This window comes from Ambystoma mexicanum, chromosome 3q (assembly GCF_040938575.1).
Source record: "Ambystoma mexicanum isolate Mex_15411 chromosome 3q, UKY_AmexF1_1, whole genome shotgun sequence".
NCBI lineage: Eukaryota > Metazoa > Chordata > Amphibia > Caudata > Ambystomatidae > Ambystoma > Ambystoma mexicanum.
Window position 1 is genome coordinate 314827726 of NC_090926.1, and position 24609 is coordinate 314852334.

At 46.5% G+C, this 24609-nt stretch overlaps 1 protein-coding gene across 5 annotated transcripts in view; it reads left to right on the forward strand.

The window, feature by feature from the left end:
- Positions 1–10191: 10191 nt before the first annotated feature.
- The window catches only part of NCKAP5L (NCK associated protein 5 like), a 534672-nt gene continuing 520254 nt past the window's right edge, over positions 10192–24609 (forward strand). For 3 of the 5 annotated variants that reach the window (XM_069653863.1, XM_069653866.1, XM_069653867.1), the window contains exon 1: positions 10192–10568. Coding sequence is in view for 1 of the 5 variants with exons in the window: in XM_069653865.1 (XP_069509966.1) it covers positions 10575–10586 (12 nt within the window). In the remaining 4 variants the exon portion in view is untranslated. Of the gene's footprint in view, positions 10587–24609 lie in introns of all 5 variants that reach the window. The other 2 variants (XM_069653864.1, XM_069653865.1) reach the window with 1 other exon arrangement.

A 24609-nucleotide genomic window follows, 5' to 3' on the forward strand; every position in this document is an offset into this window, starting at 1 on the left:
ACCTAGGTCTCAGCAACGACTTGGACGGATTTGGTTTTTCCACGCTACACTTCAATTGGGTTGGAGACTCCTGGTATTGGGGTTCTGCAGCTCTGGAGAGGCACAACACCTCGAGAGATGGCTCAGATTAAAGTTGGTCTTGGGACTGGTTGTTCGCACCAGTCAAAGGGAAGGAGTTGTCCTCTTTGGAGTTCAAGTGTCACACAGAAAACGGGGTCAGGGCAACAGTGGTCGCTTCACAGTGTTGCAAAGGGTCTACTGATCTCTCTGGTCGTTGTCTTCTTCACTTACTTCAGTTACCAGTGGTCGAGTTCCCCTTCACCTCAGGAACCTCACCTTTTATACAGTTTCAGCACACACTCCTCTGCAATCTCTCTCAGCAATTTACAGAAAGGGGCAGGTGCCTGTCCAATCAGGACAGTCAGACCCCCATTGGGAGCTGGTTCCATTCAGGCATGCTGGCAGACAAAGAGCAAGGGTCTGAAAACCTCTGCCCCCCCATTTCCTGCCTGCCCGGACACATTGGAGGCTAGGCGGGGACACCCAAGGGTTCCCGCCAAAGGCAAAACAGATACACAGTGCTCCGCCTCCCAGGACGGTAGAATAAGGGCTGACAAAGAACAACCACGCTAGTAATGGCGTAAAAAGGAGCCACCAAGTTAGTACTTGGGTGATCCCATTGGGCCTAGCCATGGCTGTGAACATAGCCTGTGGTAGAAAATGACAATAGTTTGTAGAACACGTCCACTGCCACCAGCCATAACTCGGAGATTGTCTACATGACATAAAAAGTCACAGGAGTAGAGTACTCCACATAAGGTGGTGTTTGCCAATCTTCTAGATTATTACGTTTTAGGGGAAATACTAAGTATCTCTCTATCCTTCCTTTAGAACTGTAGTTACTCTAGGAAATAATCTCCAAGGAAACCCCAAAGGGTTCCCAGCAACACTGTGTGCTGCAAAAGTAAAATACAGATGCCTTAAGAGATATCGAGGAAAGTAGACTCCATAGGACAGTAAAACACAGAGAACAGAGTTCCATAAGAATGAATGAGTGGAAAAAGGCCCCACTGATTCTGGATTACAAGAAAAAGGTCCAGACCCCCATAATAAACTGCTGACCTATCCCAGGGCTCATCAGTGCAGCCCACTGAGTCAATAGGAGCGCTGTGTCTAAGAAGTGGAGTGCAGCGTTCAAAATCAAGATCTGGCGAGCAGGAGCTAAAACCAGCTCCTGGGTATCCGGCATCACCCAATAGGCGGTAGCTAACACTGGGGAACCAGGTGCAAGTTTACCAGCGCAACTTCCATAAGAGATTAACAGTAACTTTTTTCCATTATGAACGATTCCTTACGTTTAAATGTGTGCTAGATGTGTCCTAATTCTTTTTTATTAGCATTCTCAAATACTCAGAAGGTATTGTCATGTATACACGTTTGTAAGGTACAAATTGTGTAGGGAGCCAAAATTAGCTCTTGGTAGGTGTTGGTTTCAAGCTAACCAGGCCCTACTAGGCTAGAGGTAGGAGCTAAATAGATCCCAGCTACCCTCAATTTCGAACCCTGGGAGTGTCATGAATCCTGTGCATCAGGGGGTTTGGCGCCGGCTTCTGCCATGGAGCTGGAGGCTTCAGTGGCGCTTGAGACAGCTTTGGCGCTGGGGAGACTACAATACCAAGACTCCCTGGCACCACGTGCTCTCCTTACATAGGACGTCACCTTGGGGACACAGAAAATGACGCGCTGGGTGCCTCTTATAAACAGTTCTCATGTTGTGCAGCTGCTCCATATCCTGTTGCAAGGATTTTCTCTGCAACTCCCTCTGCCCTTTTCTTCTGCCAATTCCCACTCTGCTGTTTTCCTCCACATCCTGAAGATCCTGCAACTCCCTCTGCCCTTTTCTTCTGCCAATCCCCACTCTGCTGATTTCCTCAACATCCTGAAGATCCTGTTTCCTACCGATTGATTACTCGATGGACTGACTTTTTTAGACGTGAATTGTGTAGTGGCGTCCTTGGATTCAGGGATTTGCTACCATATTGAACTGGTCAGACACTTACCCCTGATTGTGTATTGGATTGCCTTGGGTCACAGACTCTGACGCTCGTGTAGTTGCACTAGTCTTCCACATAGATTTCTTGGAAGATTGGCTGTTGAAGGAACTGGCTCCAGCAGGGCGGCAAGTCTTTACACAGTGGCTGCTTCTCCACGCAGAATACTCTGTGCGTTTAGGTGCACCCACGCTGCTTCAACATCAAAGGTATAACTGTCTCTGGCCTAATAACCATTGCTGTTTATTTCTTTTGTGGCCAGGGAGAGAACCCGATGGGTATACCTTGCGACCTTTCACTTAAGTCACTCAGTCTGCGGTGTATTGAGTTACTCCATCTTCAGCACTGCAAAGTTGCAGGAAAGATCTTATCCACGCGAGGATCTCTGTTCTGTAGCAATCTTGACAAAGTCCTGTTTTTTAAACTTTTGCAATTCAGGCCTCCTGCTTATAGTTGCTGTGTGCAGCATCCGAGCGGGGTGTATAAGAAAATGCGACTCCTTGGTGCTGTGTGGTGTTTTTGAAAGAAAAAATAAAAGACTACCACCCCAATTAGGGATTTTTTGTGCAGCATCAGCACTCAATCGGAGTTTATAAAAGTGGGACTAACTCATCCAAATCACGACCTATGTCAAAGGGTAATTGTTGAAGCCCAGATCAGGCCAGCCTCCCAAACTCCTGCCCTGTCCTTCGGTTGCTGTGCAGTCCCGAGCCGCTGTACAGCCTGGAGCTCTCAGGGCATAGTCGCATGCTTAGAAACAAGCCTCCCTGTCATCACACACCTGGAAGAAAAAGAATTCCGGCATTACTTTAGTCAGTACTACCAGCGTTTTCAGAAAAAGAACTACGGCAAGCAAGTTCACGAATCTAGGTGTCCCTTCTTCTTATGAGCTACAGCGTAGGGCAGGGCAAACGTTTCCCTCTGCACCTAGACGACCCATGGGAGCTGCTTTTGGCCCCAGTCTCCAGCAATCCGTAGTCGAGGCTCCTTCAGCAAAATGCAATAAAGAAAAGCCACCCAGACACTTGTAGCTATAATGTTGTCGCTATAGAAGATTGCCCACAGGGTTTCTCTGCTTCCATCCTTTGAATTGGTGGGTATCTAACGCATAGGCTTCATCTCTGGACCCTTCATTCACATCCCATCCAAGTGAGAAAAAAAAAAAAACACACACACACGTGTCTGGACACATGGACCACCTTATATAAACCATTAGAAGGTTGTACCTTCAAACACTTAACCAGAGGCAATAAGCAAAGAGAGCAGTCGGCCAGCACCTTTGTGTAGCCAAAAACATCCTTCTCTACGAAATAACGAAAAGGTAAGACAGCACAACCCGGCTTTCAGCTCCAAAAAGAACAAGCTCCACGAAACAGCCAAGAGCCTAGAAAAGAAAGTATTTAAAAGAAGTTGCTGGTGGCACCAATCTGGCCGGCCCTTCCTGTAACCTATCCACGCCATATACCAGGTTGTAGTATAATCCAAAAAGAGGTACTGTGGTCAACACACAAGTCTGTTCTTTTTCCTTCTTTTTTAGGCTTACACAGGTTTATCATTCTTACATCTTGTGTGGTATTTTTTCATTGTGTTTTTCACCTTTTTGGTATATTGCAGATACTTTTGTTTAATTAGAAGTGAAGTTTTAGACAAGGGCTAATACAGAAATCCATAATTTTCATTTTTGCTAGTCCAACCCAAAGGCTTGTGGTCACTTTCAAATGACTCTCAGGAACTGTGGTGCATAATAGAGAAACAAGAAAGTAAGTATGAAAAGGTCTATAGTACAGAGAAAAGGAACTTGGCATAATAAAATAAATTGTCTGGGGGACACTCAAAGACAGCATACTATGACCATTGTTTAGCACTCACTTCAGTTTTTGTTAAAAAAAATGCAAATTGAGACAGTTTATGGACCCTACTTAAGAATGTATACATATTTTATTCTTCCACAAATATGTTGGTCTGTTCATTTAAGAGTAACTTAAGAACTGCATTTTATGCCAGCACGTGTTCTTGTTAATTGCTCATTACCCATGGCGGATAGGGCATTTTATGTATTATATATGAAGTTTAACCTGAAAGGGGTTCAAAAGAAAAATTCCATAAAGATCGGTTTCAGTTTTTTTCTGACTCAATCTAAGGAATTAAGACCAGCATTTGAGAGCTGTCTTTCTTTCCTGTAGTTGGAGAATTCAGGAATACATCCCGATTCCTCACCCCCAGTGGAGGCACTATACTTACGAAGGGTACAAACCAGTGGTCAAAAGAACTTGGGGGTAAGAGTGTGGCCCATCTCAAGTTCTCACCTGGAGGTGGTTTTAGTCCCGCTGACATCCCTTATAGCGCCAACCACTACCTTGCAAAGGGTTACAGGAGGCACAAGCCACATGTGTAAACATGGTTGAGTAATCTATTACGGCCGGCTGCTTTGAAATGCCGTTCAGTGCTGTGGGAGCGGCAAATTGACAACGCATGATGAAACTTGAGAGAGAGATTTCTGATTTACTATGGAGACCATTTTTTAAAAAATAATACGTGCAGAGGTTTACATGGGTGACACTTTTCCTGGTCCCATTCATCTTCTGTCTTTAGGTTTGCATGTGGAGCCGAGTGTCATCCATGTCTAGGGTCTAAAAGTTTTAAATTATTTATTTTATTTGTTACACGCCCAAATGCGGGGGTATCTCAGCGTAGGTTGCATAGAAGACTTATCTGGTTACCAATAATGTTACAATAAGGAAAGAAAATATTACAGCAAATGAAATATATACAAGCTTACACGTTATGTTGCATTAAAGGCAGAAATATTACAGAATACAGTAATAAGATACATGAACAGAATGGAGAGGGTCAAACTGGCCAAAGTACTAAGGTTATGGTTGGGATACTTCTAGTTAAATGTATTGAATAGCAACGTTTTGATGAGCCTTTTAATGCGCTGATGAGACAGCTCATTTCTAATGTGCATGGGTAAGGAGTTCCAAATGGTAGGTGCAGCTACTGGGAATCTGGAACCCCCCCCCCGCCCTAGAGCTCTTGAACCTCAGAACAAACAGGTGAGTGCTAGATCCAGATCCAAGTGATCGAGTTGATCTTTTTTGGGTGACAGCTGTTTAGGTAAGAAGTGGCATCATTGGTGATATATTTATGAGCAGTAATGAGCGTTTTAAATAAAATTCCCGCTAGGGTGCCAGTGTACTTCTCTCCTAATGTGAGAGATGTGATCAAGTCCAAAGGCAGCCCGTAGTGCTTTGTTTTGTAGTAGTTGCAGTTTAGCCAGGTTAGCATTTGTAGTTCCTAGTAGGAGGATGTTGCAATAATCTAAATTTGAAAGTATGAGTGCTCGAGCTAGGGTGAGGCAGTTCTGAGGTGTAAGGAATTGGCGGCTAAGTGAGAAGTTTGTCAGTGGAGGAAGAGAGGGCCCTAATGTCTTTAGTCATGGTGAGGTTAGTATCTAGATAAGACGCCCATGGGTTGAACCTGTTTCAGTACAGGGATGGAAGTCCCGTCAATGGTGATGGCTGAGTAGTCGGCATGTAGGATTTTTAGTCGGGCAGAAACCTACAATGAGGAGCTCTGTTTTTTAGTCGTTAAGACACGGGCTATTGGTAGCCATCCAATTGTGTATGATGGCGTAGATTTTTTAGAATGGAGATGGAGTCTTGTCTGTGGTCTCCCGTGATGGGGATAAGGATCTGTCTATCATCTGCGAAGTTAATGTAAATAACTCCCATGGTGTCAAGTGCTGCAAATAGAAGCATGGTATAAGCATTGTACAAGGTGGGGACCCTTAAAAAAGGTACTGCAATAGGGTCTGCAGCCTCATCGCCAATAGAAACTCTAGAGCTACATTCAGATAAGAATGACTTGACCCATAAGGTAGCATCTGAAGAAGAGTTAAAGTTTTCTGTCAGAGCAATGCATACTTTATCAAGGTCTACCAAGTCGAACGCGGCAGACAGGTCGAGTAGGAGGAGGATGGCCATGTTACCAGTCTCCGATGATATCGATCTGGATTTTAAAGGTCTAGTAGTACTGTTTCAGTGCTATGTTTGGGCCTGAAGCCTAATTGTCTGGCTCCTAACAGGTGGTTAGTTTCTAGATACTCCGAGTATAGGCTGTATTTTCAATAGGAAAGGGACAGTGGTAATGAGTTGGTAGTTAGTGGCGGGTCCAATGAAGGATTAAGTGTGGGGTAACCCAAGCCGCTTTAATGCTGGAGGGGACAGAATTAGTAGTGAAAGATGCATTAATAAAGTTGGTGATGATGAGTACTAAGGCAGGGTCACAAAGTTTGACTAGTCGTAGAGGGAAGCCGTTACCTTTACAATTGGAGGGTTTCATGGTAGAGATGGTGTCCTGAACCAGGTCCTGGTTAACAGTATTGAATTTTAATTGGGGGGACGGGGTGGTGGTTTTTCTAGCAATGGCATCAGGCGTGATTGAGGGCATACATTTACTGGCAAGTAGTTTCCTTTTCTTTAGTATTTTCTCTTGGAGGTTGTGAGGAGTTTAGATGCCAATGTATTTTGGATAGTGGTGCTATTAGGAATGTTCCTGTGTTGGTAGAGGTGGCAGCAGGGGTGGGGGTTTCTAGCTCTCCAAGTATAGAGAAGAGCTCTTTGGTATTAGAGGAGTCGTTTATGAGAGTATTAAAAGAATTGGCTTTGTGGGCTAGCACAGCTGATTTGTAGGTTTTGTTAGCTATGCCAAACGAGTTTGCTGTGGTAGTTGTAGGGTTCTTTTTTGTGTATATGTTCCAGCGCTCTTGTTACGGCGAAGGACAGCAAGCTCCTCATTAAACCAATAGTTGGTTCGTTATAAATTGCTGGGTATTTTGAACGTGAGCGGTGCTACTGTGTCAATGGTAGTTTTGAGGCAGTTGTAGAAGGTGGAGATACCATCAGGGTTGGTGTTTGCAGTTGGGTAGGTCTTAAGACTTTCTACTGTAAGTATGCAAGTGTTTCTGACTGAAATGGGACATGGTTGGGTTTGAGTCAGATCCTGAGCTTTCGAGTTCAAGATGTCAAAGCATATTAGATAGTGGTCCGACGAAGTGATTTCAGAAATGGATTCTAGAGTTAAGTTTACATTTAGGGTCAAGATCCAATCCCAAGACTCTTCCTTTGGAATGGGTGGGAGAATTAACGATATGGGTGAAATACATTTCTTGGAGGGCTGCAGAGAACACAGTGGTTTTGGTGATTATCATTATATCCTAGATTGATGTCACCTAGGATAATAAATTTAGTATTGGGCTTGATGGAGGGGTGATTAGTAAGGGGATATCAGATTCGGAGTGGTCGGTATTATTCGGCAGACTGTAGATGAGGTAATTGATTGCGGTTTTGGGGTCAATTGTAAGTTTTAGTAGAAGGAATTTGTAACCTAGCACAGGAGGGCATGATCTGAACTGTAGTGTGGATTTTGCTACAAGGGCTACTCCACCTCCTATAGTGTCCTGGCGGTCAGCTCTGAAGATGGTAAAGTCAAGGGTGATGGACAGGGCAAGCTGGGGGCTGAAGCTTGAAGCCAGGTTTTTGGTGACTACTAAGAAGTCTAGATGCAGGTCGAGGAGTAAGACACATGGCGATAGCATGAGCTCCTAGTGAGCATGTATAAGTGCGCCTTTGAGGCTAGAATTGGGAGTTCATGGGGGCGAGGGTAGCTTTATGGGAAGGGTAAAGGGGGCATTGCAGGTGGTATCCCTACGCAGTGTTCAATTCTGGTCCAACTGAGAGGTGAACAGGGAAATATATGTTATGGTGGATCATAGGTGCAATAACGGGGGTGGTTTAGAAATATTTGTTAGGATAATGTCAGTTTCCTTGTGGTCCCTTGGATGGGAAAGGTGGTGGAATGTAAGGGTGCTGGTGTTCTTGAACTGAGGCGCTCCAAGGCCTGGGCTGTAGTTCCTGTTGGTCTTGCAGGGGTGGTGACTGGGGTATCGCAAGTAAGGCTGGATGAAGGTTTGACCGCTGTTATTCTGGGCTTAGAGGTTATTGTCATGGTGTTCAGGGGTCCAATGGGTGGTGGTAGGAAGGGGGATAGTTGGGGTAGGAATGTTGTAGACCAGGGGAGGTGGTGGTGTTTTGGACACCGGAGTCGAGCAAGGCCATTACCAAAATGGGCAAAGCTGCCCGTCGTGCAGGGGAGTGTGCTCGACATATTTGGTAGGTGTTGTGCTATAATGGAACTTCTGGGTAATAGGGCACTGCCGAGCTGTGTAGGACTTTGCTTTCTGCTAACCTTTGCAAGCTATGTTGCGTAGGGGAAGTTACATCTGGGTGGTGATGTGGTAGAGGCCAGGCTGGTATTCTAGGTAAGACTGCATTTAGAAGGACAAGACTAACAGTCATTATAGTGAAGGATTATTCAGGGTTTAAGTCCTGGCAATAGGATGCAGTGATGTTTGCTAATATGGTAGTCAGTTGAGAGGTGAAACTGGCACAATAAAGTCTTAAAGGCGAGTGTGCTAGACAGTATGAGTGAGTAATTGACTATGCACGCAGGAATGGAAGGCTAGACACTATGGTCCTTGTGGGCCCAGTGAACATTACAGTACATTGGATTAGGTTGTAAAATAAGTAGTGGCGCGAACATTGATGACGAGACATACAGAGGTCAATGCAATCAATGCACGTGGTAGGGCCTAGATCCACCCGCATTGGGTTGAAGAGGGAGAGCAATATCATGCAATATGTTGTACATTGAGGCGTGGGTAGTGGTGCAGGAGGCAAAAAGCTAAAAAAAAAAAAATAGGCAGGTCGCGAATCACACATTTTTACAACTTTGAAAGTGATCAAAACGGCGAGATATAGCCAGCTGGGCTGGTGTCGATACGTGGTAACTGGAACCTTAGGTCAAACGCAGTAAGAGGGAGCTTGGCGCATCCGTGAGTGCATGCAGGGTATAAGCTCGAGTTGCAGTTATAAATTGCATTTTAGCAGTGACTAATTGAATATTTTATATAGTTTCGGAAAACGGGAGTGTTTTGCAATGAACATTTTATTGCATTGGGGCTCATTGCGATCGATTTTGGCAGTAAATCCACAGAATACAACCAAACTAGATTACCATTAACGTCGCTTGGTTCTGTGGTTTTACATAAATGGTGGAACGGCGGTGTAAATCCCCAAGTTGAGTCCATATGACTCCATGGTGATTAAGAATTACAGCAGGCTGCAATTCTAAAGATTTTTGTTGGTAAAGTGGAGGATGTACCTCCAGCCTTTCGCTGCAGGTTTCTTCTCTACCTTAGCACAGCACTTTCAGTATGCTGGTGGGATAACGTAGCAGGAACGGAATTACAGCCAGTTCAGATTGCCAACAAGGTCCTGCACTCTGCCCTGGAAGAACGGATATTACACACCACCCGATTGTTAAAAGACTCCATGAAAATTGATTAAGCGCAATTTACAAATGCCGATTCATTAGTTTAGTACGTTTATATGGAATTTACGTTCATAGGTTGTGTATAGATTGAACGGTTCAACGTGTCAATTCGATAGGGCCAGATTTGTTGTTTTTTTTTTTTTGGTAATACACCTCTTCTCAAATAAAACGCGGAAGGAGAGCTGCGCAATACCCACAACCCCTTACATATTCATAGCTCTCAACCGTTTGTGTTGCAAAGGCGGGTGAAACCATCCGATTTTGTTTTTGGCGGGTGAGACGCCCATTGGAATGCATGGGCGTGCAGGAGGCTTGGCGGGTGAGTCAGCCCTTTACAAGGCGGGTGACACCCGCCAAAAGCGTGTGAGTTGAGAGCTATGCATATTTGCGAGGAAACGCATTACACATTTGCGGACAAATATGCCTGCAATGAAATGGGCAGGAACGGATGAAACGATCACGCGTTCAAGGGCATACAAGAGCCTCACGTAGACAAATCACATACCTAATTAAATCGACACACGTACTTGTAACAACTGTGCAGGCCACACACAAGCCAGTAAAAAAGGTATGCGCCCCCCGTGGACACGAAATCACGCCCCAACAACTCGCCAGAAGCCATGAAATAAGCGGCACAGTTCTGGCAGAGTACGAGCGACGCCTACAGTTTCTCTTTGTGGGTATATATAATATGCGCAGCTGCAGTAAACCTCTCCAGGACAGGGAGCACGCAGCTTCCTCCACAGCACCTTAAGCCACCACGAGCGGTTCATAGAAACGCCCAAGAACACTATGCACCCGCGACAATCATAGGATGCATGCCTATTTCTTCGCCCTGTACCCGAATCCTACGACGGTTTCCGGAGTGGACCTCCATAGTAGTACTTCTTCCGGGTAATTCCAGGGCAGGCTCGGCTCTGGCTGTCGCCGCTTTGTGGGCGTGGTTTTGACCAATGGCTGGTCCACCGGTGGGTGGAGTTCTCCATCGAGAGGACGGGGTCTCGGCAATTCTAAGCTCGACTTAGGGCGGGCCTTCACGTCACATTGGGCGGCCCTGACAGCCGGGGAGGGGGAGAGTGCGGCCTGCTGCAGACCCCAGGCGGATGCTGAACGAGTGGAGCGGTGAGGATGGGGGAAATGGTAAATGGGGGTTCGGGCAGAGCATAATGTAGGAATGGGGTCCGATAGAAAGGCTCGGGTAGAGAGGGCAGAGGAAGAAGAGGAAGATCATCAAGTAGGGGTACATTATGAGGTGATAAAAAATGGGGTACACACTGGGGAAAGGAGGGATTTGGAGGAGGGTGAATGAGGAGTGGCGACTGACAAGAAAGAACCCACATGATGGGAGTTCATGGTGTGTTAGCATGTAAGCATTAGAGAGGCAAAACATTCCCCAGAACAAGGAGGGGTATTGTAGTGTCTATATGGAAGACACGGGGTTTTTGCGTGAGTGGTACACCGTGACCGCTTGCCCGCAGCCCCACGAATCCGTTTCCGTCTCCAACCACACGTACCCGTGTAACCATCAGTGTCTGGTTTTGCTTCCACTGAAGACCTGATCGCTTCACGTCCTTCTGCCAAAGGGAGGGCTTTTCTTGCGTCTAGTGTTGTCTTGGGAGACAGAGGATGTTTATTTCCCGTAAACAGTCATATGTTTTGGGGTTCTTCACCTACGAACAGTGGTCGGTCCTATGCGTTTTGGAGAAGGCTTTCCCTGAACCTAGTGCCCTGTCCTGCCCCCTTTTTTGAAGGCTGGTGAACCCGCGGGAAGAATGCACCCTAATACCCGAGTCTTGTGTTTGGGGAATTTACCCATATGTGTGGTGTAGCGTTTGTCTGCATGCCGAGTGTAACTTTTGGGGGGTTGCGTCCTTTGTATGTGCATACCTATACACTTGCCATATTTTGAAGGGTTCTTCAATTTCCACGTTGACATGTCCTGTGCGGTGAGCTGCGTGCTTTGTCCTTTCCTGCAAACTGCTTCAAGATGTTAGGGGGTATTTAGTCATACACTCTACTCTGACTTATTGGTTTGGGGTGTGCAATTTCTGCAGACAATAGCCAGTGCCATATGTTTTGGAAGGGTGGGAGAGCTCTCACTGCTCAGTGCTGTTTGAAGAGGTTGTGTGTCAGCAGTGCTCCAGATAAGATATAGAAGTGGCAGCATTTTACTCCCTATTTTGTTAAAGTTGGGACTAACATTATTTTCGTTAGTACCATTCGAGGATGTATGTTTTAACTGTAAACCAGAATTGTTTTGTAATATTACTTTTGACCTACTCAAGTTGTTTCCTCTTCAGATCAGTCAACAATAATACGTTTCTTACAGTGTGCTCATTTGTACTAATGGTACTAGGTGGGCATGCTCCTACTTGCCTGTTTTCTATTGTTATTTATGGGAAATATGTGTTATTTTTATGGAGTGAAAGTAGCCGATATACCCTTGCCTCGAGGGTTGTATGTGGCCTTAACCTTCATCAATTCTAATTCTTTAGCACACCTCACTCCGAGAAGCCCCTTGACACTGCGTCATGGGAACCGAGTGATGGGTCCGAGTGTGTAGATTGATCTCAAATGATTGCTGTCACTTAATTTAAAAGGCATTACTGCTTGATCAGAAAAGACGCAGTTTGCGAGTTACCTAGTCATGTTAAGCTTACCAGACAAGGACTCTGGGGGGAATGTCCTCCCCACCCCTCACTGAGGCTGATGTTGTGTTGCCCTCACTTTTCATAACTTCGACCTCCCCAAGCTAATATGGCACCCAACGTCAAGAGAACTTTAGTTGCTCACGCTCATCTGGAAAGCTACAGTCACAATGTATGGTGTCATCCTTGTCAGTGGGTGGATCAATTCAAAGGCAACCCTGTTAGTCTATGTCTCAGCCTGGGGGTGATCTACGCCCATGACCCTTGCCTATGCCCAAGCACGTGTATCGCTCTTCTCTAATGGCAATTTATAGCCCGGACTATTACCCCTTCTCAACAGCCAGAGATAGTGATATTGTTTGTTTCATTCATTTTCAACTGAGTCCTCGGAGCTAGGCCGAATTCAGTAGCAAGCGCACTTGAATGTTTTGGCACTGTTTAGTTTCCACACACTAGGGTTATTTTTTTTCCCTTGGGCTAACCCACGACTTCTGGAATGTCTCATGTAGAACTGGTGCACTGTTTAAGTCACATTTGGTACCAATCCACTATTACAAACCGTGTGTTAAGTTCCAAGCTGTGCTTCTTCCGCTCACAGCTAGCAATCCATACCAATAAGTAGATAATTAGTAGTCCTATAGAAGTAGCAGTATCAATGATTCTTCCATACAGTGCTTCCCTTTCTCTCCACAGCTATGCATCACTTAGTGATAGGTCCCAACGGTTGCATGTGATTTTACCGAGGGAAAATTCAGAGTGGTACATTTAAACACTATTTTCTATTTATTTGGGTTCCACCACGCCCCCCCCCAATTTTCTATACTTATAACGCTACCACAACCCAATCCTGACCCATTTTAACCCCTTACCCCACTACCCTATATTTAACATTTTCAGTATTTTTCGGTATTATGGTTTTCGGTGAAATTTACCACTCTGAATTATTTTCAGTAAATTGACTGGGTACTCTTTGTTGTGGTAACGGACCATACTTCATTCAGTGGCACTATTACGTTTGGCATATTGTGTTCTATTTTCTCCCCACAGCTAGGCCACTCTGACTAGTTCGTTTTGCAGTTCCTCCCAGATTTATTAGCTCTTAAATGGCCCGGCCCCAAGTAGCAGGCTCTTGAGTTCCGCTCCCGATTAGTTTGTTTAGACATGCCTCAGATCATTCGGCTCCTCTGTTGAAAACTGATTAACCCTATTAAGCTGCATTCCAGTGTATTATGCTCCTCGATTGTGCTTTGAGTTAATGTGCCCGTAGAACATCCTTGAATTAATTTGCTCTTAGACCGCACCCAATTAGATTGTCCTTCGGTTGGATCCCTAATTAATTGGTTTGGACTGCTGCTCGGGATAGTCTGTTTCTGGATTGTAACCCACATTACAATAATATTCTGTGAGATAGTCACCAGAATGCTCCCTTCTCTCTCTAAAGTTGAAACACCAGGCTGGTCTGGCAAATTTCCACCCCCAATATAATCTCCTGTTTCTGGCCAAATCTCTGGAAGGAGTGGTGGGAAACCACTCTAGAATTTTGTGGTAAGTAACAGACCAGTAGACACACAACAGTCGTGTGGCTTCTATCCCCTACACAGTTCAGAGGCAGTTATTAATTCCATTCTGTGTGACCCACGTATGAGGATGGCACCAGGGCTTTCATTCTTAATGGCATCAGTAAGCTATGCCAGCCTCCTTGACCATCTTAAAGCCATGGCGAGTCAGGGAGCCCCCCAACCCCTGAACAAGAGATCGAAATTGGGATTTGTTGACCAGGAGCAAAAAACAACTCATGGGTATCGGGCATAACCAGTTATGCAGGTGCTACCTCTGGGGAACCAGGAGCCTGGCCACTTAAGATCTTGCCTCCTACACTGGGAGTGCTCCACAACCCTTATTCGTTATGAAGAACTTGGGGGTGCTATGCAACACAATTACACTGGGCCTTCAGATTTCAGTTGTGGTCAGTAAGGATTTTTTTCAATCTTAAAATTGAAAACAATCTTTCTTGTGCTTTCCGCACAGGGTCCAGGTGGGGATTTCACTTGTCTACCATGATGCTCACTGCTCTCCAGCATATCTACAGCTTCATCTTCTTCTTCTTTTTTTTTTTTTTTTTTTTTTTTTTTTTTTTCAATATATTTTTATTGAAACCTCGATCAAACATGAAATTCATTGTGTAACAAATAACGGAGATAAACCACGAATCATATTGTTTAATCAACGCTTCGAAATTTCATTTTAACATAGTTACAATTCATCTGTTATTCATAACTTCATTGGCGCGCTCAGGGAAAAAGCTTAACTTAGCACAACATAAAACTACAGAGGAAAAGAAGAGAAAAAAATAAAGGAAATATTCCCACAACATTATTAACAACATTGCCCTCAGGGAGGGTATAGTCCGCATAAGTCCAGGCATCCACGCGTGTAGTGCTCAGTCCATATCCAAGGCTTGTCATGGTTTAAGAAGGTACTTTAGGCTTGAAAAACATGTGTTCCCTTTCGGCTACGTGTTCCAGGAATGGCCCCCGGATACGGGAGAACTTGAATGTCTTGCCCTATATTGTGGTCGTTAGCTTTTCCATTCCGAGCAGTTCCCAAACCTTCACCCACCAATAGGCTATAGGGGGCCCTCTAACTCTTTCCAATATCGAGCCCGAGTGAGGCGAGCTGCCATAAGTAGTTGAGTATTCATATCACCTCTGGGGCCTGACCGCGGGTACGACCCATCGTCTGGTGTATCACCCAGCAACATTACAAGTGGATCCATGGGAAGGAGAGCCCCACATATGTCTTTGATCCTTGATCTAACTTCCAGCCAAAAGGATTGAATGATGGGGCAATGCCACCACAGATGACCCAAGTCTCCCGCATCCATGCCAGCACGTGTCAGGATAGTCTAGGTTCTGCGGGGAGAAATACCATCGAAAGCAGAGCTTAAGCGCGCATTCCCTTACTGCCGTGCACCTTGAAGATCTATGGGCTTTGCCCCAAATCCTCTGCCAGGATTCTTGGGACACATCGATCCCCAGCTCCCTCTCCCATGCCAGCATATAGGGGAGTTTCTCATCTTCCGGATCATCTTCCAGGAGACGGTAACAAGTAGCTATTCTGTGGGCATCCTGACCTTCTGAAGCCGTTGGTTCCAATCCTGTGGGGGGTCTAGTGGCTGCCCTTTTTGTATTTGGGTTAGTTATCCAATGACAGAGCTGTATATAGCTAAACTTTTCAGTTTCTGGGAGGTTACATTTCTCTTTGCATTGGGCAAAGGTCAGGGGCAAGTTGTCCGTATAGAGCTCTCATAGTCTCAAGGAGTTCCCATTTGACCAGAGCTGATATGAGTTGGGTTGAAGCCCAGGGGTAAAGGCTGGATTCTGCATGACAAGGGAAAGCGGGCCCAGGCCCGATGAGAACCCTCTCTGCGAGCAGCATTTATCCCAGCAGCAAAGTGTAGTTACTGTGGTGGGAAGGAGGGTTCCCCGATAGGTGCACGCCTCCCGTGGGAGAAAGGCAGATGACAAAGAGGGACCCAGATAGTGTTGTTCAATGTCCTGCCATTTGGGGGGCTCTACTGGATGAGTCCAGCTCAGGATGCCAGCAATTTGGGCTGCTCGATAATATCTTGGGATGGAGGGGAGTCCTAGACCTCCCAGCAACTTTCCCCGAATTAGGAGTTTAGGCTGGATTCTTGGTGTTTTCCGCTGCCAAACAAAGTGCCCTATTTCTTTCTGTAGGTCAAGGAGATCTCGCTCTGGGATCAATATAGGAAGGGCCTGGAACGTGTATAAAAGCCTAGGGAGCAGGACCATTTTAATTGCGCTGATGCGTCCGAGCCAGGATATTTCATGTGAGACCCACCTCTGTAGAGATTCTTTCAATAAGCTGGGGATGTTGGCCTTCATCAGGCCCATAAAAGGTGCGGTCAACTGCACTCTGAGGTACGTAATAGTTGAGCTTTTCCAGCTAAGAGAATAGGCATTCCGACAGATTCAAGCCTGTCGATTTGGCCATGTTTATTGTAAATCCCGAGACCGACGCAAATCGGGCGAGCAGGTCCATAAGGGGAGGGATTGAGGTCAGGGCTTCTCTCAGGAAGCAGAGCAGATCATCTGTGTATAACGCAACTTTGTGGCATTGCCCTCCTACCTCAAAACACTGAATCTTCGGGTGGAGACAAATTTGCTGGGCTATGGGTTCCATTGCTAGCGCGAATACCAATGGAGACAAGGGGCAACCTTGTCTGGTTCCTTTACCCAAGGCTATTTGAGCTGTCCATTGTGAGTTACCTCGTATTTGGGTTTAAGGGATCTGGAAGGTTGACAAGATTAATCTTAAAAATTTCGGCCCAAATCCAAAACCCTTCAACACCAAATCCATGTAGTCCCAGGACATGCTGTCAAACGCCCTGTGGGTGTCTAAGGACGACAATGAAAGGGGGCCTGGAGTTATGGGGGAGAGAGCTATCAAGTCTACTGCTCTGCAAATGTTATCATGTGCAGAACGGCCTTGAATGAACCCCGACTGATCTCTATTATTGTTGGTAAAACCTCCCCTAGTCGCCGGGCTATAATACTGCTGAATAATTTTGCATCGGTATTGAGCAAAGCTATAGGGTGGTAGGATGTGCACTCTGTTGGGTCCTTCCCAGGCTTCAGGATTAGGGCTGTGGCCGATTCTGCCATTGATTATGTAACCAAACCTGTTTCCCATAAAAAGTTAAATAGCTTTGTAAGGTGGGGTGTGAGCTCTGTGAAAACAATCTTATAGAATTTCTTTGTAAACCCGTCTGGGCCAGGGGCCTTACCAAGAGGGAGGGCTTTGATGCCATTTCGACTTCTTGTGTAGTTATCAGGTCTTCCAAAGGTTCTCGCAGGGCCTGTGGAACTTGTGGGAGGTTTGCTTTTGCTATGAAATCTTTGGAGGTTTTTGGATCTCCCACATATGGAGATGCTTGTTCCCTGAAAAATGTTTCAATAATTTGGAACTTGCCATCTTCCGAGGAGACGTATCTGCCTCCGTCGTCTCATAGGATGTCTATCCTGTTTTGTTTTGCCTGTTTATTTAATTTAGCTGCTAGTAATTTGTTAGCTTTGTTCCCCCTCCTGTAAAAATATTGATTGGTGAGCATCATATGATTGGCTGCCTTCCCCGTGTGGTGTGCCTCAAGCACCTTCTTGGTTATCCGCAGGTTTCTTAAGGAGCGCCATAAGCCTTTTTCTTTATGTATCTCTTCAAATCCACAGGCTTCATTCGCTAGCTGCACCTGCAGTAGTCTCCTGGCTCTCCCCCTCTGCGCTGCCTGCTCGATCAAATGCCCCCTAATTACTGCTTTACTTGCATCCCATATCGTGCCCCAGTTCATGCCGCCTGTGTCATTTTCACTGTAATACAATGCCACAGCCTCCCTTATGAGTATGAATGAATGGGTCTTCTAGTAAGAAATCATTCAATCTCCAGGGGGGCTTTTCGGGGTGGAGTTGCCTGAAGTGGGGACATTGTTAATCTCACTGGGGTGTGATCTGAAAGTGCTTCTGGGAGTATTTCTACGTCCATCACCAACGGGATTAGTGAGTCCGAGATAAAAAACATATCCAGCCTGGAACCCCCCCCCCCCTCCCCATGTACTGCCAAGAAGTAAGTGTAATTTCGCTCGTCTTGATGGCAATGTGGTAAGTGCTCTAAAGTTACTCCTATCATTGGGGGTTGGGGGCAAGGTTTTATCCGCTAAGGGATTAATTACAGCATTAAAATCGCCATCTAAGATTACTTCCCCACCTCCCCCCTTCTGCGTGGTCAAACAAAGCCTTAGACAATTTTTGTGAAAAATATATCTTGTTTGGCATTCAGAGCATATATAGAGACCAATGTGATTTTGCGCCCATCTAACATGGCTACTACTAACAAGAACCTCCCCTCCTTATCCCGAACCACCTCCAATGTCTTGAGGGGGGTGCCTTTGCGAACCATGATGGTGACCCCTCGTTTTTTTAGGCCGCTTGAAGCAAAAAACTTTGTGGGGTACAGCCTATTGTGAAGACGAAATTCATCAGCAGGCCGCAGGTGGGTTTCCTGGAGGAATAGGAATGCTGCGTCTAGGGTCGCCAGTCTATGGAACAATGCCTTACGCTTTAGGAGGGAATTTAGGCCTTGCACATGAGTGCTACATTTAACATTCAGGGCCGCCATGTCAGGTTTGTTCAAGCTTCAGTGTCCTGTTTGATAACAATCGTTCAGCCCCTCGGGAAGGCCCCCATAGACGACAGCCAGTTCCTGGCCCCCCTGAACATGTCTCAGGGAGATCCTGCCTTCTGTGAGGGTAAATGATGGTGGCCCGACGAGGGGGATCCGGAAACCGATGCCCCAGGAGGCCCTCCGTTGTGGTGCAGTTTGTGTGGTGTGTGGGGTCATAACTCAAGCCTATTGACATCGTATTAAAAGGAAAATACGAAACATATAAAAAACAATCAAAGCATAATGGGTAAAACGGCATCATTGAGGATCTTGCCAACCTCAATTCCCAAACTAACTTTAACCAACCGTTAAACATGTCGGGCGCCATCCACTCAGGCGCCCAAATCTGCTATGCAGAGAGAACTTCTATTACCCTTAATCAACCTAGGGTCTAGTGTTCAGGAGCTACGGTTCTCTGGAGTGCCCCCCGGATTATAGGTTGGGCCACCATAAGACCCCAACAGGGGCTCCTCAGCAGTGAGGGGCCATGTAAGCGGTGCGTGAGAACAAAAGAGGGGGTAGGTCTATGGCTTCAAGCCTTCCAGACCAGCCACCCAGGAGGCCTCGCATCAAGAGGAGCACCATTTATTAGGCATAAGTAAGCGGGGAGTCCAAATTTCCCCTAACTGAATGTCATTAGTTCAGCTACCTCTCGAGTTCAGCTGTCCGCAAGGTTGGCTCCCTCTGACGCCTGGGAAGTCCCGGGTTCACATCGCCCCTCGGCTGCTTCTGTGGTTTTCATTTCTTGATGTGGGTTTGGTTCTAAATGACGCCTTCCTCTGGGCTTTCTCCGCTTGTCTTTTGGCGTGGGGCCGAAGGCGGGCTCGCTCAGTTGCTGGGTGCAGGGCTTCGAGGCATCTTCATTGGGTGCCTCCAACATCAGCCCCTTTGCCTCGTCCTCTGAGGAGATTGCATAGTGTTGATTATGGAGGTTGAAGAGTAACTTACATTGGAAACCCCAGCGATACTGAATCTTTTTAGCCCCCAGCCAGGCCGTCACCCTCTGTAGCCATCTTCTACTTGCTAGGGTGTACATGGAAAGATCTTGGAAGAGCTGTACTGTCGCCCGTCGGAAGTGTATTGAGGCTGAATTTCTAGCTGCCAGCATGATCTCCTCTTTCTGACGGAAGAGGTGCACACGCGTGAGGATGTCTGGCAATAGATTTCTTTTAAGCTGGGTTGAGGAGTATGGGTTATGTCCAATATCAGATCTTCAGATGAGAGGAGATCAAGGATGTATCTAAATAATGCTGCCACATATTCAGGCAAGTCCTGGTCTGAGACCTGCCGGGGAATACCGTGAAGCCGCACATAATTCCTCCTTGACCTGTTTTCGAGATCTGCCTGTTTCGCCCAGATATCTTCCAGCTGTTCTTCAATGACCCCCACCCTTTCTGTGAGGACCTCGGTGTCATGAATGTGCTCACAGGTTATATTTTCCAGCTCGTTGACTCTAGTCTCCAGACCACCTACATGTGACGTCAAGTCTGCCAGTGACTGGGCTAGAGAGGTTTTGATTTCTGTTTTGATTTCCTGGGTGATGTCTTGCTTAAAGGACCTTAACATTACCTCAAAATCCTCTCCGGAAAGGGCCATGTTTGAATCTTGCATTAGAGCCGGGGCTGGGTGTATGTCCGCTGTAACTATGAGTGAACAGGAAGAGGTTGCAGACTGTGGCGTCGGGAAAGCCTGTATACCATGTATTTTCCACCTTCCAGCAGCTTTAGGCATTGCCAGTGGGTTTAGTATTGACTGCGTTAATATTCTTCCAGTGCGGAAGTTTGTGTTTGATTGAAAGGGGGAAAGGGTACCTCCGCAGCAGGCACAGGTTCTAATTCCCCTGGTTGGGCTGTAAGAGGCGGTGGGAGATATCCTATATCATTATTTGAGGCTCCTAAACTCACTATGCGGGTGCTTCAGCCAGAACGGCTCGTGTTGTGCATATCAATCCTCAGGAGGACTCGGGACCGGTAATCTCATTTTGTTCCCCCGCCGCCACTCCTCCGCTAGTCCCCACTTGCGTGTCGGTGTCTTCAGCAGGCGGGTGAGGGTCACTAACCTCCGTTCTGGTCCACCGCCAAGCGGTGGTAGGCGGCAGGGCGCGATATCCCCACATGCTCCAGCGCCTCCTCGATTCAGCTCTAACACGGGTGGCAGGGTCCACTCCGCTCCCGATCACGCCGTAGATCAATACGCACCGTCGGGCATTAGGCGTGTCAGCTCAGGCGCGATGCAGCAAGAGAAGCGATCCACCCTGAACGGGGCGCACTGCTCCGCCTCCCATTCCCTTCAGCGGAGCGGCAGGGAGCTCCGTGTTGCGCGGCCCCCGCAAAACCGTATCGGGGTCGCCAGGCTAGTCCTCTTCCCACAGCGCAGCTGGCAGACCTTTAAGACTCTCAGCACAAGCAGGCAAAGGCCACAGGATAGCAAAGGAATTTGGCTCTGACAGTGCCCCAACCCTACACCAAAACCACTGATCATGTTCTCGAATATGGTCATGCTGATGGCAATCAGAGCACGAAAAGGCATTTATTTGAATTTGTGAGAGCTGGCACTACTCGGAGGGTCTCGGAGCACCTTACATGGTTCAAAGTTTGAAAAGATAGGTGTTGAAATATGTAAGCTCCATGTTTCTGATGAGGTATGGTAGGATGGTAATGGGGTGGTAGTTGTAAGGGAGTGCAGAGTCGAAAGCTGGTATTTTGTCAGGTCAGATTTGTCCAGTTTTTAGTGCACCAGGCATAGTACCAGGTTAGAGACAGGAGTTGCTGATGTTGAGCCAGTGGGGAGCTATGGTGGTGGTTCAATTGGATGCATCATCCAGGAAGTGTGGCAGTTAGGATGTCTGTGTCCGATGTGTTGGAATGTTTGGTAGTGACAAACTTATCTGAGACTAATAGTCCAGTTAGCTTGCCCGTTGTCAACCCTGCACCTAAAGCTTCACTTAAATGTGGGCTGCTCAATGCAAGCTCATTAGTACTGCATGCAGTGGAAATTTCAGACTGCATTGGGACAAATGATCTTGACTTACTGGTGCGCACTGAGACTTTATTTATTTTTGTATTTGTAAAGCGCACTGCAGTCCTTGGGCATCGAGGCGCTGTTGCAAGCAGGTGTCTTAGTTGCAGGGTGCGAAGGTTTGCTCTGCATGAGGCAGCTTGGCATGCTGTGATGCTGGCCACCCCAGCTGGGTACAAGTGCCTCCATGACGATCAGAAAAATGTTAGCGGTGGTGGCGTTGCTATGGTATTCAGACAAAACCTGAATTTCCATGTCTCCCCTTTCCTCTTTTTGACTCATGTGAGGCAATGCTACTTAAACTAAACACTGACCCAGCTCATTCATTTAGCTTTTTGATTCTGCATAGGCCGCCTAGGAATACCCCTCTCTTTGAGGAGCAACTGCTGTCATTTATTGGGGGTTCTTCAAAAGCCTCTTCAGCCCTTATTATTTTAGGGGATTTTAACTTATGGGCTAATAACCCTCAGGATTCTGAAGCAATGTCGCTTCTACAAACTCTTAAATCCCAGGGCTTTGGCCAGTTTGTAAATGATCCCACTTATAGTGGAGGAAATACCCTGGACCGGGTGTTATCAATAAATCGGTGAACCAAGCATGTGCAACTTGTTCACTGGTTAATTCTCCATACGGGATTCCCCATTTTACCGGAGACTCACCGTTTTCCGTCCTCTCCATGGCTTCAAAATCTACTAACTGAACCCCTGCCACTTGCTCATGCAATTTCGCCCTTCCCTGTCTTAGCGCTGTCTTGAATCTACCACTTCCATTTGATGATACTGGCCTCTTGTGCATGCCCTATCCAATGTGTCTTAGGGGAACTCGATAACCACTGCATGATCAGGATTTCCAGTCGTATCAATACATCATGTTCCGCTGTCATTTGTTCGGTATCCACAAGTGCCCAATAGGCTAACAGCTGTTTTTCAAAGGGAGTGTATTGGTCACCGGACTCTGGCAACTTACGACTCCAAAATCCTAAAGGCACCCGCTTCCTATCCTGTTTTTGTCACACACTCCAGTTGGCATAAATATCTTCTACGGACACATTCAACTCCACCTCCCCTTCCCTCAGGGGCCATAAATCAAGCACTTTCTGTATGGTATCCTTTACTAGCTGAAACGCTTTCTCTCGTTTTTCACCCCATTCAAAATTAAATTTCTTGCGTGCCACTCGGTAAAGGGGCGCCAAAATCTGCCCCAAATGTGGTATGTGCTGTCTGCAAAAGCCAAACAACCTGATAACTTATGGGCTTGTTGCTTGTTCATCGGGTGGAAAATTCAAGAATCTTTTGCTTAGCTTTTGGCACCATTTCGCGATCCCCCATTATGCCACTGAATCCCCAGAAAAATCACTGTCTCTCCTGGACCCTGGGTTTTGGCTTCATTAATTTCCCATCCTTCCTTTCGTAAACCTTCCATTCTAAAATGTAGGTGTATTTGCTCATCTTTTCCCTGTATTAATATATCATCAATGTAATACATGATTTGCACATCTGGCTTGCAAGGAATTTTGTCCACATATTCTGCCACCAGCCGGTTACAGATGGTCGGACTATGCATAAATCTGATTGGCAAACGTTGGAACATATATATTGCCTCCCATTCCAGGAAAATGCAAACTGCTCCTGGCATCCTTTAGCAATCGGTACAGTGAAGAAGGCATTAGCCAAATCTAACACTGCATACCAAGTTCCCTCAAACATCTGCACATTCTTGATGGGGTTAACCGCATCAGGGACTGCGGGTATCAACCGAGGAGTGCATTTATTTAACTCGCAGTAATCTACAGTCCTCCTGTAACTTTCGTCTTTTTTTTTTTTAACTGGCCAGACCGGATTATTCCAAGCCGTGGTTACGGGACGTAATACACCTGCTTCCACATATCCTTTGATGGTATCCGAAATCTTTCTGCCCCCCTCCCCGGCATCCAATATTGTTTCATGGAAACCCGTTTTGTGGCTAACGGAACCTGCACCGGGGGCATCTTCAATTTCCCTACGATTCAAAGCACTCACCCTGAACTGATAGTTTACCTTCCAACCTGAGAGTTAAACACTCCAAAATATCAAACCCAATAATGTATTTAGGTATTGGAACAACTAACACTTGATAAGTATCCCATTTTTAAACTGCCCATTTTCATATTGATTCTGGTCTGCACGGCAGCGGTCTCTTTTCCCACCACCCCCAAACCAGTGATTGTGAAATGCTGTCCATTAAACCTTGAAGGATTCCTATGTTTCAATGAGGCCTCAGCCCCGGTATCAATTAGGGTGCGGACCTCTTGGATATTTCCTGATTGCCAAAATAATTTCACCTTCACATGAGGCTGTCTACCTTAATTTGGGCAGTTGTCACCAGAGTTTGGCCACAATCCTATTCATACTTTGAAAGTGCATATTTGGACTCCATTTCCAGATCGCACTCACCGTTTCCCTCAAATCTGCATAGGTCGGCTGGAATTGTGGGGACATACCCGAAGACTCGTCATCCACTTCCTCCATGGGTGGCGTGGAATGTACTGAAACCCTACTGGGTTTCTGTACCTCCTGCCGTTTCACTTGCTTGTACTTCTCCTTGCCTTCCAACCCTTGCTTCTTTATATAATTGATACATATCCTGTGTCTCAGTCCCGTCAATGTCTTCCTGTGGCTCCCCATCTTTTAACAGTGCCAAAAACATCCTTTCTGGATACCTGCGAGTCTCGGCTGTCAAATCTCTCTCCAGGGGTTCGTCTTTCACTCCGCCCCTCTTTCCCCATTCTTGGGGTCTGTTCTCAGCCTTTTCCCACTCCCCTGGGACGGCCAATTGCCAAATTGCATCCACCACCTCATCTGTCATCCTACCAGTCATTCCCACTAACGGGGTCATAATGACATTCTTCTATGCGGGTGGAGCGGTTCGAATGATGGCATTTCTACCGGAATGATGGCATTTCTACCGGAAACCGATAACGCTACCACTCCCATATGTTGGGGGTCACTAAATGGGTGGCTTCTTTCATAGCATGCTCCCGCACTCTTTGTATGGCCTCACTTAAAGTGTACCACTTCTTCTCCTCGGTAGGCCAGTCTGATGCGATCGGATACTTGTGGTTACACCCTTGGGCTGCTAGCTACAATGAAGACATTTGCACCTCTCCCCCATCGTAGTCACGGAAAGGACCTACAAGTAACATCTCCTGAATATGTGTTTCCTGCGACAATGGCAGAAACCTGGCGGTGTCCGTGGCATCTGCCCGGAGACCAGCCGCCCTT